This window comes from Chelonia mydas, chromosome 11, assembly GCF_015237465.2.
Source record: "Chelonia mydas isolate rCheMyd1 chromosome 11, rCheMyd1.pri.v2, whole genome shotgun sequence".
Classification (NCBI taxonomy): domain Eukaryota; kingdom Metazoa; phylum Chordata; order Testudines; family Cheloniidae; genus Chelonia; species Chelonia mydas.
Genome location: NC_051251.2, coordinates 2,901,865 through 2,918,401, shown reverse-complemented (window position 1 = coordinate 2,918,401; position 16,537 = coordinate 2,901,865). Strand labels below are relative to the sequence as shown.

The window sequence follows — 16,537 nt, the reverse complement described above, 5'->3', positions numbered from 1 at the left end:
AGGGAAGCCCTGCACAGCCACTCACGCTCCACTTCAGGGGGTCCCAGGCCAGGAACCAGCCCGTGAAAGTCGGGGGCTCGTGGCCTTGTTTCACCACGATGATGGGCGTGTCGGGGTCGCGCCCGCTGGGGTGAGTTCTCAGGTACTCCTGCGCCATCACGGCAGCCGCCGCCTTCTCCGTCTCGTTTGCGTGCTCCCCGATCCAGAAGAACACCTGCGCGAGAAACAGCCCCTCCGTGACAGTGCCAGGCGGCCCCAGGCCAGCGGCTTCCCACACCGCCCCCTCGCCATCCGCTAACATGGGAAAGCCCCAACTAGCCCGTTCCTGGGCCGGTGGTGGGCCGCGTTCCCTGGCGCTTGGTCTCTTCCAGGAGAGGACGGACGGACCTGGGGCTGAAAGCAGGGGGCCAGCAGCCAGGAATTCTGGCTCTGGGCGGCCAATGCGGCCCGGAGGAAGACGCAAGGGGTTGGTAGATTCCCAATTCTAACCCTGGCTTGCCAGCGACTTGCTGCATGGTTGTGGGGGAGAAACGTCTTTCGGCTCCCTTGTCTGTGCTAGGGGGATCAAAATACAGACTCCCTGGGGGAGACAGTGGGGCTGAAGGCTCCGCACATTACCTTGTAAGACCCCTGGCCCTTTCTCAGGCCCCGTCCCAGCCCCACCCTACCTGGTCCCAGGTGTCCAGCAGGAAGATGTCGTCATCCTCCAGGTCATCCTGGATAAAATCGGTGATCTCCGTGGCAATGAACGTGCCAGTCTGATTGGAGCATTCGAAGAGGCCGGGCGTTATCGACAAGGTCTCCTCCTGCAGTCTGTGAACAAGGGGGGAAGGAGGGTCAGAACTAGAGAACCCAGCCTGGCCCTTGGCTCCAGCTCGACATCCAGCTGCTTGACCCCTGGGGGCCAACAGGCGCAGGGGCTGCCCACCTGGAGAACTACCCAGGGCCAACACGCAACGGCAGCCAAAGGGCTTTCTCAGATGGAGGAATATTTGGCTCTGGCCATGATCCTATTTCCTCTGGCTCAAGGTTCCCCCCACACTTGGACTTTGACCTTGGCGGGCAACAGCCTCGTGTTGCCCCCCAGGGATGCCAAACCAGGCTGCTGCGTGTCGGCCCTACGTCCAGCACACCTTGGAGCGGTGCTGGCGGCCCGGCCCTTAGCCCCCGGGGCCTGGGCTGGGACGTGCTGGTGGGACGAGAGACCCGCCCGGCACGTTGCAGAGAGGTGGCAACTCGTGTTCTTGAGATGCCACCACCCTAACCTAGAAGGTAGCGTGATGGCCGGCCTGCAGCCAAACCCACTGCTCCCCTCCGCTTCATGGTGCTCTCGGGGGGTGGAGGCGGTGACCAACCCGGCCTGGTCATGACTGCTTCAATGAGGTCAGCCACTCGCCCTTCCTCCTCCTGAGGCTCTGCTGCCCAGGGGATAGAGCAGCATACTGGGATTTACGCCTGGCTCAGCCATGGGGTGACCTTGGGCAAGCTGCTTCAGGGACTCGGTTTCCCCATCTGTAACATGGGGGTGATGGCACTAACACTGACCTCCGTGGTGAAGCGTGTTGGGACCTGCTGCTGGGAAGAGCTAAACACGAGCTAGGGGCCGTTCTCATGGTTCTCCTCAAGTTTATTATAGTACAGTGTCTCGAACCCTAACCCTACTACAGCTCAACCCCTCCCCAGAGCTCTGCGGGGCAGGAACCTCCTGGCTGGGGATGGCAGAGTCACGGACAAGACCTGCCAGGGGGATGGCCCCGCGCTCCGTGCCTGATGGGGCCCAGCGGTGCGCAGCCCTTACCGCTTGCTGTTGGCATACTGGGATTTCCCACCCAGGGCCACCCAGAAGTTGTCCGGCTCCTGGCCCTCGGCTATTACCAGCTTCTCTGTTTTGGCGATGCGGTCGGCCACGGTCTTCGCCATCTCCCGCTCGTCCCCGCTGCAGCCCTGCGGGGAACCAGAGCGCAATCGGTCAGGACCCCCCGGAGGGTCCGCGCGGCCTCCCAGTGCAGCGTCGAGAACCTGCCGTGGGTCCAGCCCGTCCTCAGCGCCATCCTCCCCGCTGGCAGGGGAGCGAGATGGGATCCCGGTGGGATGGCAGCAGGGGGCGGGACCCTTCCAGGGGGGACCAGCCAGGTGTCTGGGGGACCCTACAACGAAGGTGGCTCCAGGCCTCCCCCAGGCCAGGGAGAATACTTCTCTGCCCCGAGCATCTCGCCGCTGGCTCAGGTTCTCCGGCTCTAGGCCCGGCTGTGGCGCCCCCAGCCAGAGGCTCCCGAGCACCATACCCACCTTCCCGTACCAGAGGTAGCAGCAGGCCTGCGTCTTCAGCACGAAGACGTCGTTGGAGTTGAGGGAGCAGGCGCGCGGGGGCACCTCAATGGCCTTGGTGTTGTATTCGTTGGTGCCGTGCACGTGGAAGAGGCGGGTGGACGGCACCGGCTCCGTGCTGCCAGCCCGCGAGGTGCCGCCCTGGGGAACAGCGCCGGGGGTCGGGGGGGGGAGGAGAGAAGACGTCAAACCGGCCTCCACCCTCACTCTGCGGCCCTGACGGGGGCGGGGGAACGGGGTCCGCTATAGCACGGACCTAAGGCTAGGAGCCCCTTTGCCACCCATGAACGCAGCTCGTGGGCCGGTTGTAACAGCCTGGGGGAGCCCACCGCGGCTCCAGCCCCACGGATCAGCTTGTCCATTTCATCCCAAGCCCCACCTTCCAGCCAGTGCCTGAGGCCGGGGGTTTGCCTCGCCTCTGCCCCCCTGGCTTGCGGAGCAGCCTCAAGCAAGTGCTTTCTCCCCGTGCCTTGGTTTTCCCATTGGCAGAGAGGGGATAGCGCAGCCCGCATCCCCGCTTGCCTGGGGCTCTGGGCTCCATAGCTGGTGGGGAGCGGAGCTGTCTCCCAGGGGCTGGACTATTGCAGGCAGGTGGGCGGTGTCCGGCGCAGCCCCAGCACCCTTGGCAGAGCCCCGAGTGGCAGGCCAGGGGTGATGGCACAGGGACCTCCCCCCGCCCCCATCCCTGGCACTCACCGCGTACACCACCATCTTGCCCTTGAAGATGGCCATGAGGTGGGCAGGCTCCTTGCCCATGGGCACCCGCACCTGCACGGCCGCGTTGCTGTACTGCTGGTCCAGGGCGACGGCCTGGTAGGCCGAGGCAGTGATCTCATCCTTGCTGGCGTGGCGGCCCTAGGCCAGGGTGAGGGACGGAGGAGAGGGGCTCAGAGTGGGGATCGGGGCCACGCAACCCCTGGGACCCCCAGCCGCAGGAGCACCGGGCCCAGGGCTGGGCAGCCGGTGCTCCAACCCCAGCGCCAACGCTGACCCAGCCCTGGGCGAGTCACGCAATCCCGAAAGTCAGGGGAGTCGGTGCCTCGGAGATTGAGGTCGGGCCTCAGTTTCCCCATCTGGGAAATAACGATGATGATAAAGCCCCACCCCTCAGCGAATTGACGGCCTGGTGAGGATCCGAGTGGCACGTGGAAGATGCAAACCAGCCCAGAGTGGCCATTGGCTAGCATTAACTGACCGTCCCTGAGGGTGCAAAGCATCGTGGGTAGAGGGAACCCCCCTGTGTTGTGACCTCACTCCCACCCCCTGCTCTGGGATGTTGCGTCGTGACTGGAGAGCGCTCTGGGGGAAGGGCTGGCCCAGGATGCATCAGCCCTGGCCCCGTGGTTACAACACGGGAACAAGGAGACGTTACGTGAGGCTGACATGGGGCAAATTCAAAACGAAGCTAAGGTGTTTACACCCAGCGCCTGATCGGCCTGCGGAACTCTCTGCCACAGGACGGCGCTGAAGATGAGAGATGAGACTGGACTCGTCTGTGGGTAACACGAGCACGCGGCGGTAGCCTGGTCAGTGACGACGTGATTTCTGGCAGGGAGATTAACACCTGGCATCGGTGCGAGAGCCACTCTCTACCTGTTACACACGGGCCGGGATTCGTGGCGGGGGGGAGGGGTCATCCCACGCCTGCTGGCCCTGGCCCCCGCTGGAGCTGGGATCTCAGCCGGGGGGTCCGGGATGACCCTGGCCCTGAGCCCGTCGGAGACGGGATCCCACCCAGCAGGCTGGGGCAGCGGGGGGCCCACGCACCTGCCAGATGTAGATGATGTAATGCAGCTTGTTGTTGACGAGGTACTTGTAGAGGATAAGGTAACAGTCGCCCCCGTAGAAATGGCCCAGCCAGTGCTTGTCCACCGGCGCCAGCTCCAGGTCCTCAATGCGCCAGACCTGCCGGGGAGCTGGGAATGAGCCGGGGGCTGGCTCCACCCACCCCACAGGTGGTGCCCCCGGCTCATTCCCAGCTCGGCTCATGCCCGGCCGGCACTTCACAGCAGGGCCGTGGGGATGCTGGGGGGGGCAGAGCCCAAGGGCTGGGGGCATCAGGAGCTGCCAGCGCCTCCTGCTGTGGGGATGCTGGGGGGCAGAGCCCAGAGGCTAGGGATCTGGAGGGCCAACGTCTCAGTCTCCATGTGACACCTGGAGGATGCGCCAGCCTGGGCAGGGGGCCCATGCTGCGTGGCCCTGCTCCGTGCCAGCAGCGCCAGCCAGGCCTGCTAACGACGGGCCGCTTGGTGCCCCGTCACGGAGCTGGGCTGGGTCTGTGAGCCTCCTGCCATCGGCACCGGCTCTGCTCAGCCGCGCACTGGCTGGTCTGGCCTTCAGCATGGCCCCGGGACCTCCCACTCCTCCCCCCATGGCACCTCGCTCTGCTGACCCTGTCAACGCCCACCGGACAGCTGTGCCCCAAGCTCGGGGGTCCCACTGGTCACACGGGGGAGCCCATGTACCCAGCAGGTGTGGGGGGCCCCCGTGTCTCCCTCTGAGCTGGGCCACACAGGAGCCGGGGCTGCGACAGCCCCAGTTCCTGAGCCTGGCTTCGCAGCGGCTGCTGGGTCCCCGGTTCAATCCCTGCTGTTGGCCAGGCCTACGGCCGGCGGCCCGTTCTTTACCTCGACCTCCCCGGAGCCGTCGTCCACCATCTTCTGCTGCGCGGCCACCTCGGGCTTGGCGTGCATGGTGGTGGCGTCGAACTTGACCTGCTCCACTTTGGCTGGGGGAGAAAGACGGGCACTGAGGCTGGGGGGAGGGGGTCAGGCCCAGCAGGACCAGTCCACTCGCAGCTCGGGGGGGTGGTATTGAGGGACGCCCAACAGCCCCCCAGAGCTGAGCCCCACCCCCTTCCGCACCAGAATTTGGTGTGGCTGCCACAGGACCCTTCCTCGGCCCCCACCCCCTGCGCGGGAACGAGGGGCTGGCTTGGGCCGCTCTGCTGCTTCCTGGTGCCAGGCCCTGACCCACTAGTGCCCAGGCCTCCGGCTCTTACCCACTTTGCCCCGGGTGTGGGTCTTGCCCAGGCCGCTGGTCTGGTTGTTGACGGTCCATTTCTGGAAGAGCTGCTTGAACATGGCCGACTCGGCCCTGTCATTCTCGGTCTGCACGGGGGTGCTGGGCGGGTAGTTCTTGGCTTTGATGAACCCCTGCAAGAAACAGCACCCAGTGGGTGGGGCGGGGGGGAGCCACAAAAGTGCTGGGGGAGCAGCAGAGAGAGGGCGTCCCCTCTCCAGCCCCTTGTCCAGCCAGCGATGTCACCGCCAAGCCATCGGTGCACCGGGCTATCGGAGAGGCTGGGGCACTGCAGGGAGAGTGGCGCCCGCTCCCTGATGGGGGCAGCCTTTTAACAGCCCCCCCTGCCCCCAAACACTCCTGGGTCTCCACCCAGGTCCCCACGACGGCAGGTACAAAGCAGTGTGTGTGTGTGTGTAACACCAGGCTCTGTCGCACGGCAGGTTCGACGCAGAGCTCTGGGGGCCTGTCACCTGTGCTGGTGTGAATCAGGAGTGACTCCACTAACAGAAGGGCCGTTACACTGGGTGTGACAGTGGAGCAAGGAGAGGCAGGGCCCAGGCGGGCAGCTCAGGGCCCCACCCACGGACACACCCCAATCCCCCAGGGCTGACGCAGCTAGGTGAGAATCACCTGTAGGGGGCGCTGCGTCCTCTCGGGGGTTTCCCAGCCACTAATCCACAGCACAGGAGCTGTCCAGACCCCAAGGGGTTAATTTCCACAGGGCTGACAGACAGCAGGGGGCACCGTGAGGTCACACCGGGGAACATGCAGCCCCCACCCACCCACCCACCCAGGGGTGCGCGGGGCGCAGGGTCTCTCTCCATCCCAGCCCCTGCCACTCACCAGGGCTCTGCTCATGGCCTGCTGCTTCTCCTGCTTGCTGGAGTTCCTGCCTTTCCAGACGTAGATGGTCAGGCCACCCTGGTCGAGAATGTAGCAGTCCTGGGGGGTCGGGGGAGATGGGTCAGGTTGGAGCCCCCCTGCACCACCAGCAACTGGTGGGCTCAGTGGGTCAGGATCCCATAGCCGTGGGTCCCCTCTGCTGGCTCAGCTCCCCGCGGGTCGCCCTGGGCACGTGGGACTGCCTGACGGAGGTGTCAAGTGGGCAAAGGGATGGAGACATCCTTCCTAGCCCGTCGGACCCTCCCCGTCCTCCTTGGCAGGGACCGCTCTGCTCAGATACTGGCGTGGTGGGAGAGCTGGAGAGACCGGCCAGCAGGGGCCAGGCACAGAGATCAGCGAGGTGATGCCAGCTGACGGGTGAGGGGGCAGCATAGGTAGCTGAACCATCCCTCCCGCAGGGCCCGGGGGTTAAAGACCCACACTGGGCCCTGCTCATGAATCTGCTGCGGGGCGACCCTCATCCAGGGCCCTGTCTGTCTGTGCGCCCGGCTCCTAGGAGCTCAGTGGGGGGTCAGAGGAAACCCCTCGGGAGCCTCCCGCAGGGGCCACGTACCTCGTGCTGCAGCAGATCTTGGGTCAGGGGGCGGGTGGCGACCTCTTGGATCACCAGGTTCCCCTCCGCATCGGAGACGCTGCGAGAAACCAGACACAACCCCAGCTCAGCCATGGCCCAGCGCACTGAGTGGCGCACGCCTGGCACGGGGCTAAGAGAGCGCTGGCCCTTTAGACGCTGCGAACCTGGACTGGGATGCTAAACTGTATTGCACAATTCAGCCACTCAGTGGCGCTATGTGCGAAATACTTCTTTAACTCTAACCTCAGCCATGGCTGGGACAGTCTTAAAAGTTCTTACCATGAACACAGCTGGTGCATCTAAGCAAGCTACTGAAGTTCATGACATGATGTCAGGAGTAAACAGAAGACGGAAACAGAAGGAAAACAGCCTCAAAGGTTGCAACCAAAAGGAACAAACAAAGCAACAAAGGTGGCAGAATCTCATCACCATGCCCCAGTTCCGTGCCCCAGAGACAAACCCTCACAATGGACAGCGTGGAAATAGAGATTTCGCATTGCAGACGCCACAGACCCCCCGGTGATGTGCAGGGATCTTCTTTCATTTATGCTGTGGGGAAGCAGGCAGAGCAGATCTCTAACTCCCTGGACTTCCCTGCAGATGGTCACAAAGATGATGCTGAAAGGGATCTGGCTCTGTCTGATGCATGTTTTCTACCTCAGAGGAATGCGGATTATGAAAAGCAGGTTTCCACCAGAGAATTCAAGAACCAGGGAAGAGCAACGTTTTATGGGAGCTGTGCGCACGTTGGCTGAAAAGTGTGAAACAGGCACACGTCAGAAACAAGCTGGTTCCTGAGTTCACGGCTAAAAACCTTTCACAGCAGCGACAACTGGAGAGGGATTTAACCCTAGCCACAGCTCTCCGGAGAGCAAAGCCGGCTGAGCTACTGACTTTAAAACTGACTTCACCTGACACCGCTCTGACTAGCCCCGGAGGGATTCTGCTCCGCAGCTGTTCTTGCTGTCTCTGTAGGAGGAGTATTTCATGATGCAAGCACCACGGGGAGCTACAGGGCATGAAGAAGGTAATAGGGAGAAGGGAGAACGGAAATGCATTGCAATTAACTAGAGGAACTCACTGCTGCAGGAAGCTGCTATACAGCTAGTACTTTGGGGTGTGGATTGATGGGCCTGAAGCCCTTTTTAGCCTTAGATAAGATGCAGTGTGGGTACGCCAGGGCATGGGAGAGTCCTGGGGGGAGATCACACAAGCCCTGCTTGTGCAGGGGTCTCCTCTCCTGACGGGGCTGACAGCTTCCTTCTCCCCACGCTCTGTGTGTGGGCCCCTCCCCTGGGTGACTCACTGGTAAAGCTTGAGAGAGGTTTTCAGCTTCTGGTCCACCACGGTGTCGGGGATGGCTGGCTTGATCTCCTTCCGGTGCCCCAGCACGTGGGTGAGAATCTTCATCAGCTCTGGGCAGACCGCCTCATCCTCGCCATCTATCACACCCACATCGGCACGCCCGCCCCGCTCGCGGTCCCGGATGTCCTTGGCCAAGTTCATGCCCTGCACCAAAACAGGCCATGGGGCTGGCGTCACGTGTGAGAGCAACCCTGGCCGGGCAGCAGCCACAGGGCAGCTGATTTATGGAATAATACAGGGGGCTGTGGGTCCGGGGTGAGGGGCACCGACAGAGCGGTTGTAGGAGCCCAGGACTGGGCTAGCAGGGGGTTGCAGGTTGGGAATGAGGGGCACCGGCAGAGCTGCAGGGGGCAGGGCTGAGCTAATAGGGGGTTGCGGCTCGGGAGTGAGGGGCACCAGAGCTGCCATAGGGGAGACCCACTCTCTTGGGGTGGGGCTGACTTGGGGGGGGACCAACCCATTTGGGCTCCCCGCCATGCAAAGGGGACTTGCAGGGACAGCTGATCCTTGTCCCGTCCCAGCTTCTCCCTCTGCGGAGGGGGTGTTTGGGTTTCCCACTCCCTCAGGTGAGAGCAGAAATGAGGGGCTGAGCCCCGAACAGTGCAGGGACGGGGGGCTCCCAGGGAAGGATCAGGGCTGAGCGAACAGCAACAGCAGGTGAGGCCACTGGAGAGACCCCACTGGGACACGTCCCCTCTGGGTCTCACTCAGTAACCAGTAAGGGCTGGATGACAGGACCCCAGCAGCAGAGGCTGCCCAAGGCTCACAGAGGCCCCCGGGGCAGGGGGGTGTTCTGGCCCCTCCGAGCTGGGATGCTGCCATGCTACCTTCAGCCTCTCAGCGCGGTTGCTCTCCGGCCCATTCCACTGGATGATGAGCTTGCCCAGATCCAGCAGGAAAACATCCCCCTGGTTGAAGCTGTTCCAGCTCATCTCCACCTGCAGGAGAAGGGCAGCCAGGTCAGTGGGGGAACAAGGGTGTAAAGCACAGGGCTGGAGGCAGGACTCCTGGGTTCTCTACCACCAAAGGGTTCTCCCTGGGATGGGAGTTAAAAGTGAATCTCCACCAGCTGGCGGCAGTACAGGGCCTATGACACACAGCAATGCAATTCTGAGTCCTCCCCGCAGAAGGCAGCATTTCACATACCCTGTCCCAGTGCCTACAGCTCCTGAGCAGGCTCACCCTGACATGAACCTCTCAGGCCTCAGCTCCCCCATTACAATGAATTTCATTCGCTTCATTTGCATTATGGCCACAGCATCCCCCACCAATCAAACGCAGCTGCCTCTGGGGTGGGGCGTGGCAGCCCTCCAGCAGACACACAGCAACGCAGCGCAGGGATTACCTGCCCAGTGCGGAAATGCGGCCACCTCTGGGGTGGGGCGCGGCTGCTAACGGCAATGTTTAGGACAGGAAGTGAAGGAGAACCGTGTGTGTACGCTGCCCTGAGCTGGCTTTTGGCAAAGGGCCCCGGGAGCTGGGTTTAAGCCCCGAGCCAGTTTGCGGCCACGCTCGGACTGGGGGTTCCGGGGCTCATGCCAGCCACCCCCCCACCATCACCCACCTCTCCAGCCACCACGTTCTTCTTGCCCTTCACGTGCAGCAGCCGTTGCACGTTGTACGTGTTGGTCTCCACGTGCTTCATCCCCGAGGCGACACCACCCTTCTTATAGCTGTGGGGGGGAAGGCCGGGTCAGAGTGGGGAGCCCCGGGGCCCTGCAGCTGGCCCCCTAGTCTGCCCAGGGCTTTGCAGACACGAAGGGGTTAAACTTCCCCTCCCCCCAGAAGGCAGCTTTTTCAGGATCGCTCTCCCCATTCGGGGGCTGGTCAGGGACATGCCCCCGTCGCACAGAGAGTGGGGGGCAGGGGAGGGGGGGTTAGAACCCAGGAGTCCTGCCTCCTCTTCCCCTGCTGTAGCCACTAGACCCTGCTGCTTCTCAGTGCCTGAGCTCCTGTCCCAGCGAGTCTCCGTCCCTGGGGAAACTGAGTCCTTTAGCTTCTGGGAACAGAAACCTGGTGTTCTCCAGGAGAGCTGAGCTGCGGGGCCCTTTGCTTATGTGGCGGGGACGGCCCCCCAGCCTGGCCGTCCCCTGCCAGGCCTGCCTTCCTGGGACCGCTCAGGGGTTCCGAGTCCCTCCCACGGGGCAGGGGCTAGCTGGCGGCTCCCTTTACCCTGGGCGGGTTGTGGATCCAACCTGGGCCCAGACAGCAGGGTCCAGATCCAAAGAGCCCTCCCGCGGCCATGCACCCGCACCAGGACCGAGAGCGGGGATCGAACCCGGGACCGAGAGCGCCTGCCCCCTCCTGCTGCGGGTCAGGAACAGGCTGTTGGAGTTCCGGGGAATGGCCCCAAGGGGGCGACATGGTCACACGCGCTATCGGTGCGTTTTGGGGGACGTTATGCCCCCCCCACCCCAAGCGGATCCGCCTCCCCGGCCCCGACGTACATGAGTCCCTGTTTGAAGTGGCCCTTGAAGATGTTGCTCTCGTGGCCCTGGACCTCGCGGTGCTGCACGGCCACCCCGCCCAGGTGCTCGTCCATCTGTGTGGTGTAGATGGCAGCCGCCCCCTGCTCGTCCTGCGAGGACTCCTGGCCCAGCCAGTAGTGGATGTCGTAACTGAAGCTGTTCCCGGTCTTTTGCGTCTGTGGCCAGAGGACACTGGGCTAGCGGCAGGCGCGGCTCCGCGCCCGTTCCGGGGTCTGGGGGCCGACGGCCCGGCCTGGGCTGGGATCCTGCTGTCGGCTAACCGGGAGGAGCCGCTCAGCGCGGCAGCCCCGGCAGCCGGACGCAGGCCCGGACTGGCACGCTCCTATTTAGATGCTGCCACCCGCTCGCTCCAGCCTGCACGGAGCACGGGCACCCGCCCAGCCCTCCCCTCCCCTGGCATTGTGATGAAGAGGGCATATTCTGTAATAGTTTGAGGAGGCCCGTGTGTGCCTCAGTTTCCCCTATACGGCCTTGATCCCCAGCGGGTGGCGGGCGCCTGTTTGCACTCCTGGGTGGGATTGGCGCCCAGCTGTCCGGACTGGGGCACAAACAAGGCCTCCTAAAAATATTACAGCCTATTCCCCCTTCAGCTCGCTTGCCCGGGCTGGGGTGCACACCCCGGCTTGCACACCCGGTCGCCCGAGCGCACGTCCCCACTTGCTGTCACACACATGCTGCCGGGTGCTAAGCAACCCTGCCCCACGCCGGCCCCCCCTCCCCCCACAGGGCGAGGCAGCAGGGTGCCCCGCGGCCCAGCTTGCCACCCACCCGGCCCAGGAGGGCGCCCCGCTGCCCCCGCCCCCGGCTCCGTCCCAGGCCCGGCGCAGAGCCCGTACCACGAGCACCACGTAGCAGTCCCCTTCGTAGAAGTTCCCGTAGCTTTTGGGAGGCACCGGCACCATCTCCATTTTCTGGAAAGAGAAGGAAACGTCCGGAGCTGAGGCCGGAGGGGGCCTCCCCCCGGGGAACCAGGCTCGCGGGGTTGGCCCAGGTACCCTGGTGCCACCGGCCTGAGCTCGCAATCTGCGGCTGGTTAACCCCTCCGCCCCTGCAGGCAGCCTGACCTCCCCCGGCGGCTGCCGAGTCTGGGGTGAGGCCGCGTCCCCGGGATGTTAGCAGGCGAGGCCACGCCGGTGGCTCTCAATCCCGGGCACTGACGGACGCAGAGAGCCAGGAGCCCCATCCCTGGCTGGGCCCCCCCATCACCGGGTCCCACCACCCACCTCGATTCTCCAGATCTGCAGACCAGGCGTGGTTCTGTTCAGCGTCTTGGTGACTTTGGCGGTGAGTTCCGTCATGGTGAGCGGCGCGGCGGGGGCCTGGCACGGGGGAGAGGCAGCATTGGTGACCCCCTCGTTAGCACCCATTAATGACAGGAAGACGCTGAGCCGAGCCCCTGACTGGAGCCTCGCGGGGGGCTCCGTGTGCACCCACGCGCCAAGGCGCCGGCGCTGGGCCCGGCTGGGCGGGGGCTCATTTCCAGAGCTGGTTCTGGTGCGGTGCCCCGTTCCCCCTGGTGGTCGGGGAGAAGGGACCCCCCGGTGCATGTGCCAGCATGTCCCTGCGCCCGGGGGGCAGCATGGCATGGGGAAGGGCAGCGCCACGGCTGAGAGGAGTTGTCTGGGCCGGGGGGGCTGTGGTGGAAGGTGCCAGACGGGCAGCTCTGGGGCAGGGGCAGCGGCCGTGCCCTTGTGCATTATCTGTGCCCAGGCCAGGCCCGGGCTCTGCAGCTCATGCTGCCGTGGCTCGTGCTGTTAGCTCTGGAGGTGGCCGGTTTAATCCCCAGGCTCAGCCCAGAGAGCAGCTGTCACGCTGGGCAGTGGGGGTTTTACAGCTCTCTGGGGTGCGGCGCGTGGGTGGGTGCCAAGCTGGCACAGGGAGGCATGTGGGAAAGCGGATTTCCCTGGGCCCTCTCTGCCAGCCAGGGCCCCGCTGCTGGGACAAATGGGCCCAGCCAGGCTGATAAACATACGTGCTCCAGATGCCAGGGGTTAGCTGCCACCCGCGTGGGAAGTGCCTGCTTCCGGGGGCGGGGGGGGCAGGGAAGCCCTGAAGCATGGCCCCCAGCAGGGAGCCGCTCCGTGGGACCATGGGTGCCCCGGCGCACGATCGATGCTTTAGTGGGTTGACCGAGACCTGGATCGAGGGGCTGGCCTGGGGCAGGGCTCACGCCCAGGCTGGGCGGGGGGTGTGTGACTGTCACCCTGGGGTGTATTAACAGGAGACTCGTGTCCTGCTCTGCTCGGCACTGGGCGGGGGCGCCCCACACTCGGGTAGCTGGGGATAAACTGGAGAGAGTCCGGAGGAGAGCAGAAAAGCCGAATGAGGGCTAGAAAAGCCGTCCCAGGAAGAGGGGTAGCCGGGAGAAGGCGGGGTGCGGGGTCCTGGGCGCTGGAGGGTTCTAAGACCAGGTTGGACAAAGCCCTGTGAGGGCTGCTCCGGGTTTGCTCGGGCCTGAGTGCAGGGGGCTGGACGTGCTGCCCACTCGCGGTCCCTCCCGCCCCACCTGGTGATTGGCCGGAGGGGCCCACGCATGAGAGCTTCAGGCAGGGCCACGTGGCGGGTGAACCTGGCCCTCCCTGCCCCGTCCGAGGGACGAGATCAGGCGCCATGTTCCCAGCCCTTCGCCGCTGCCCACTCACCCGCCCTAGAGCTCCAGCCGATGAGCCCCCCTGTTCCCGGAGCCAGCGTGTGCCCTCCCTTCTGTGCCATCCAGCCCCATCGGCACCGGATTCCCCTGCCTGGCCTTGTGCTATGGCTGCTCACGGCTGGCTACAGCCCTGAAGGGTGGCACCCCCACACCCCGCCCCCGAGATCCAGATGCACTCAGCGGGATGCCCCCCCATGCTGATCATGCCCCCCGCCCCCGACATTCAGAGAGGTTCAGATACTCGTCCCTCTTGCTCAGCTCAGGTCAGCTGGCCCTGTGGCAGGACAAGCTGGAGCAACGCCCCCACCCCAGGCCCAGATATGTCCCTTGTGGGCTCTGGTGCAGGGGGCCACGATCTGCCCAGAATGGGCCTTTGTTCCGGGTGTGGGGTTCAGCCTGCTCCCCGCCCTCCCCCACTCCCCGTGTGCTCAGCTGGACCCAGCCCTCACCTGCCTGCCCCACACTCAGCTGCGCCTCCACCCAACGGAGGGGCCATTGCCCCCAGATCCCTGCGCCTGCGCAGTGCCGGCAAACAGCGACCAGGCCTGGAGACACCTCCCCGGGCGGCTCCGCCAGGCTCATCTCAGACCCTGACACCTTCTGTGGCCTGGCCTTGCCTCCGCCTCAGTTTCCCCGTTTGTCCCAGGCAGATACTGCTCCTGCCCCTCCTCCCCAGGGCTGTGTGGGCGCTGACATGCAGAGACACACTGGATGGGCTCACAGGCCCTCTGCTCGCCGGCCCTGGGGGCTGCCAGAGACACCACGTCCTTGCCACCGCTCTGCCAGGCCGGTGGCTGTCACCTGAGAGTTGAGGGCAGAGGGTCAAGGATCAAGTGGGGCCACGGTGCATCCCGGCAGGGGTGGGGCCGGAGGGAGGTGCGGGCGATTGGCAGCCATCAGAAATGCAGCCTGCACCTCCAAGGGGGAAGGGGAGTGGGTCTGATTTAGGGGGAGCCCAGAGGGGTCCCTGCTTCCCTGCCCCAGCAGGGCTATGGGTCCAATCCAAAGCCCAGTGCTTTGGATCAGGCCCTATATCCTCAGCCCCTTCAAGGGTGTGGGCGCTCCCCCAGAAGCCACCAGCAAGGAGCAGCCCTCATCGATTGGGGGCCTCCACTTCCCACCTGCCCCCCCAGGGCTGCCCTGCCCCCCAACCTGGGAGCAGAGGGGGCCGGAGAGGGCTGGCAGGTGGGTCCCAGCTGTTTGGGGCTGGGCCCTGAGATCCGCCCCCCAGGGCCTGCAGAGCAAAGCCAGGCACAAGGGGACACACGGGCAGGGGCCAGGCCAAGGTGCCAAGACCCGACCCCCCGCCCCAGCCCCTTACCTCTCCTGCAGCGCTAGCTCGGCACGGCAGCCTGGAGACGGCTGGTACCTGTGCAAAGTGCTCTCCTGCCGGAGACGGAGACGGGGCGACCTTTGTCCCCTCCTTCGCCTGGGCCTGCGTTCGCCATATAAGGGCAGGAGCCTGGGGAGGGACACGCAGGCGAGCCAAGGTCCCAGGGTCCCTTGGGAGCTGCCCACTGCTGCCCTGGCACCGTTACTCCCTGTTTATTGCCCGGCATGTGGCATCGTTATCTCGTCACAGATCTGTCCCCTGGGCCCCACCCTGCCTCAGCCCTGCAGCAGGCGGCACCTGGAACAGAGCGTGGGTCGGGTTCCTGCGTTCTGGAGCCGAGTCTGGCAGCGCTGGGAATCAGCAGGGACCCGGCGGGGTGTCGCGGGCAGAGAGGCACCGGGGAGAGCAGGCCCAGAGCACTCCGCCGGCAGCAGAGTCCCCGGTAGAGCCGCGCCACGGGCCACCGGACAGCTGGTACACGCCGCTCTGAACGCGCTGGGCCCACCCAGGTAGATGGCACCCCACCCGCCACCGAGGCCTCTGGGTACAGTGCGCCCACCTGCCGCCAGGCATTCTGGGCACAGTGCATCCCACACACCACCAAGCATTCTGGGTGTGCCGGGTCGAGCGCACCTGCCTGCCATAAACATGCCAGGCACCTGCAGGCCGAAGGGCCGCAGAGCCAAGCGGTGAAGCTCCCTGCAGGAGCAGAAGCATCCCCCACACCGCTGAGTTCTGCATCCCACGGAGCAGAGCCCTGGGGCCAGAGGCCGTCCCAGCCTGCTGCTGGGGTCTGGGGAAATTCCCTGTCAGAGCCGCAGGAACCGGTCCCTGAAGGGTTTGCAGGCTGCGCTGACTGAACGCTCCACGCCCCGGTGCAAAGAACGCTGCCGTTTCCTGCGCCGGGCGATGCGGAGTCTCAGCCCAAGCTGCCGAGCTCCGATCCGGATCTGAACTGCCCTAGAATTTGGGATGGAGTGGGGCCTAGTCACTGCAGCTGCTCTGCAGCAGGAGACTTGATTCAGTGAAACCGGGCCTTCCCTACACCCCCCCAGAGGCCTGTGCGCCCCCCCGCCCCGACCCCTGAATTTCCCCAACGCCCCCACAGTGGTCAACTAGTTACCAATAGTTCTTGCCAGTTTAGTCACTGGTTGGAAATTTGAACTGAAATTGACACATTAATACGCACTTTAAAAGCAGATACAAAGTACGATAAAACTTCGAAAACAGACTCCAATGAGAGACTGCTGAATTGGAATTAATTTGCAAATTGGATACAATTAACTTAGGCTTGAATAGAGACTGGGAATGGTTGAGTCATTGTAAAACGTAACCTACTTCCCCTTGTTTATTATTTCCCCCCCCCCGCACTGTTCCTCAGACGTTCTTGTTAAACCCTGGATTTGTGCTGGAAATGGCCCACCTTGATTATCATACACACTGTAAGGAGAGTGATCATTTTAGATAAGCTATTACCAGCAGGAGAGTGGGTTTGTGTGTGGGGGGGGGGGGAGAACCTGGATTTGTGCTGGAAATGGCCCACCTTGATTATCATACACATTGTAAGGAGAGTGATCACTTTAGATAAGCTATTACCAGCAGGAGAGTAGGGTGGGGGGAAAGAAAACCTTTTGTAGTGATAAACACCCATTTTTTCATGCTTTGTGTGTATAAAAACATCTTCTGTATTTTCCACAGTATGCATCCGACGAAGTGAGCTGTAGCTCACGAAAGCTTATGCTCAAATAAATTGGTTAGTCTCTAAGGTGCCACAAGTCCTCCTTTTCTTTTTGATAAAATACTTGTACCTGGAAAAGTATAACAGGTTTGAAAAGTCTGAACAGAGAGTAGCCTCCTCACACAGCTCTTGT

General features: G+C 63.7%; 1 protein-coding gene across 2 annotated transcripts in view; it reads right to left on the bottom strand.

Moving 5' to 3' along the window:
* Positions 1-16,537, bottom strand: part of VIL1 (villin 1) — a 40,886-nt gene that overhangs the window by 4,637 nt on the left and 19,712 nt on the right. Inside the window, exons 1-17 of one of the 2 annotated variants that reach the window (XM_037913125.2) lie at positions 14,655-14,773; positions 11,907-12,002; positions 11,520-11,594; positions 10,642-10,838; positions 9,759-9,867; positions 9,022-9,132; positions 8,136-8,338; positions 6,809-6,887; positions 6,196-6,294; positions 5,330-5,483; positions 4,956-5,056; positions 4,096-4,233; positions 3,025-3,183; positions 2,290-2,469; positions 1,799-1,944; positions 669-813; positions 26-214 (exon numbers count right to left, since the gene is read on the bottom strand). In XM_037913125.2, the coding sequence (XP_037769053.1) occupies positions 26-214; positions 669-813; positions 1,799-1,944; positions 2,290-2,469; positions 3,025-3,183; positions 4,096-4,233; positions 4,956-5,056; positions 5,330-5,483; positions 6,196-6,294; positions 6,809-6,887; positions 8,136-8,338; positions 9,022-9,132; positions 9,759-9,867; positions 10,642-10,838; positions 11,520-11,594; positions 11,907-11,981 (2,160 nt within the window). In that variant the 5' untranslated portion in view covers positions 11,982-12,002; positions 14,655-14,773. Of the gene's footprint in view, positions 1-25; positions 215-668; positions 814-1,798; positions 1,945-2,289; positions 2,470-3,024; positions 3,184-4,095; positions 4,234-4,955; positions 5,057-5,329; positions 5,484-6,195; positions 6,295-6,808; positions 6,888-8,135; positions 8,339-9,021; positions 9,133-9,758; positions 9,868-10,641; positions 10,839-11,519; positions 11,595-11,906; positions 12,003-14,654; positions 14,774-16,537 lie in introns of those variants that run through there. The other variant, XM_037913126.2, reaches the window with a different exon arrangement.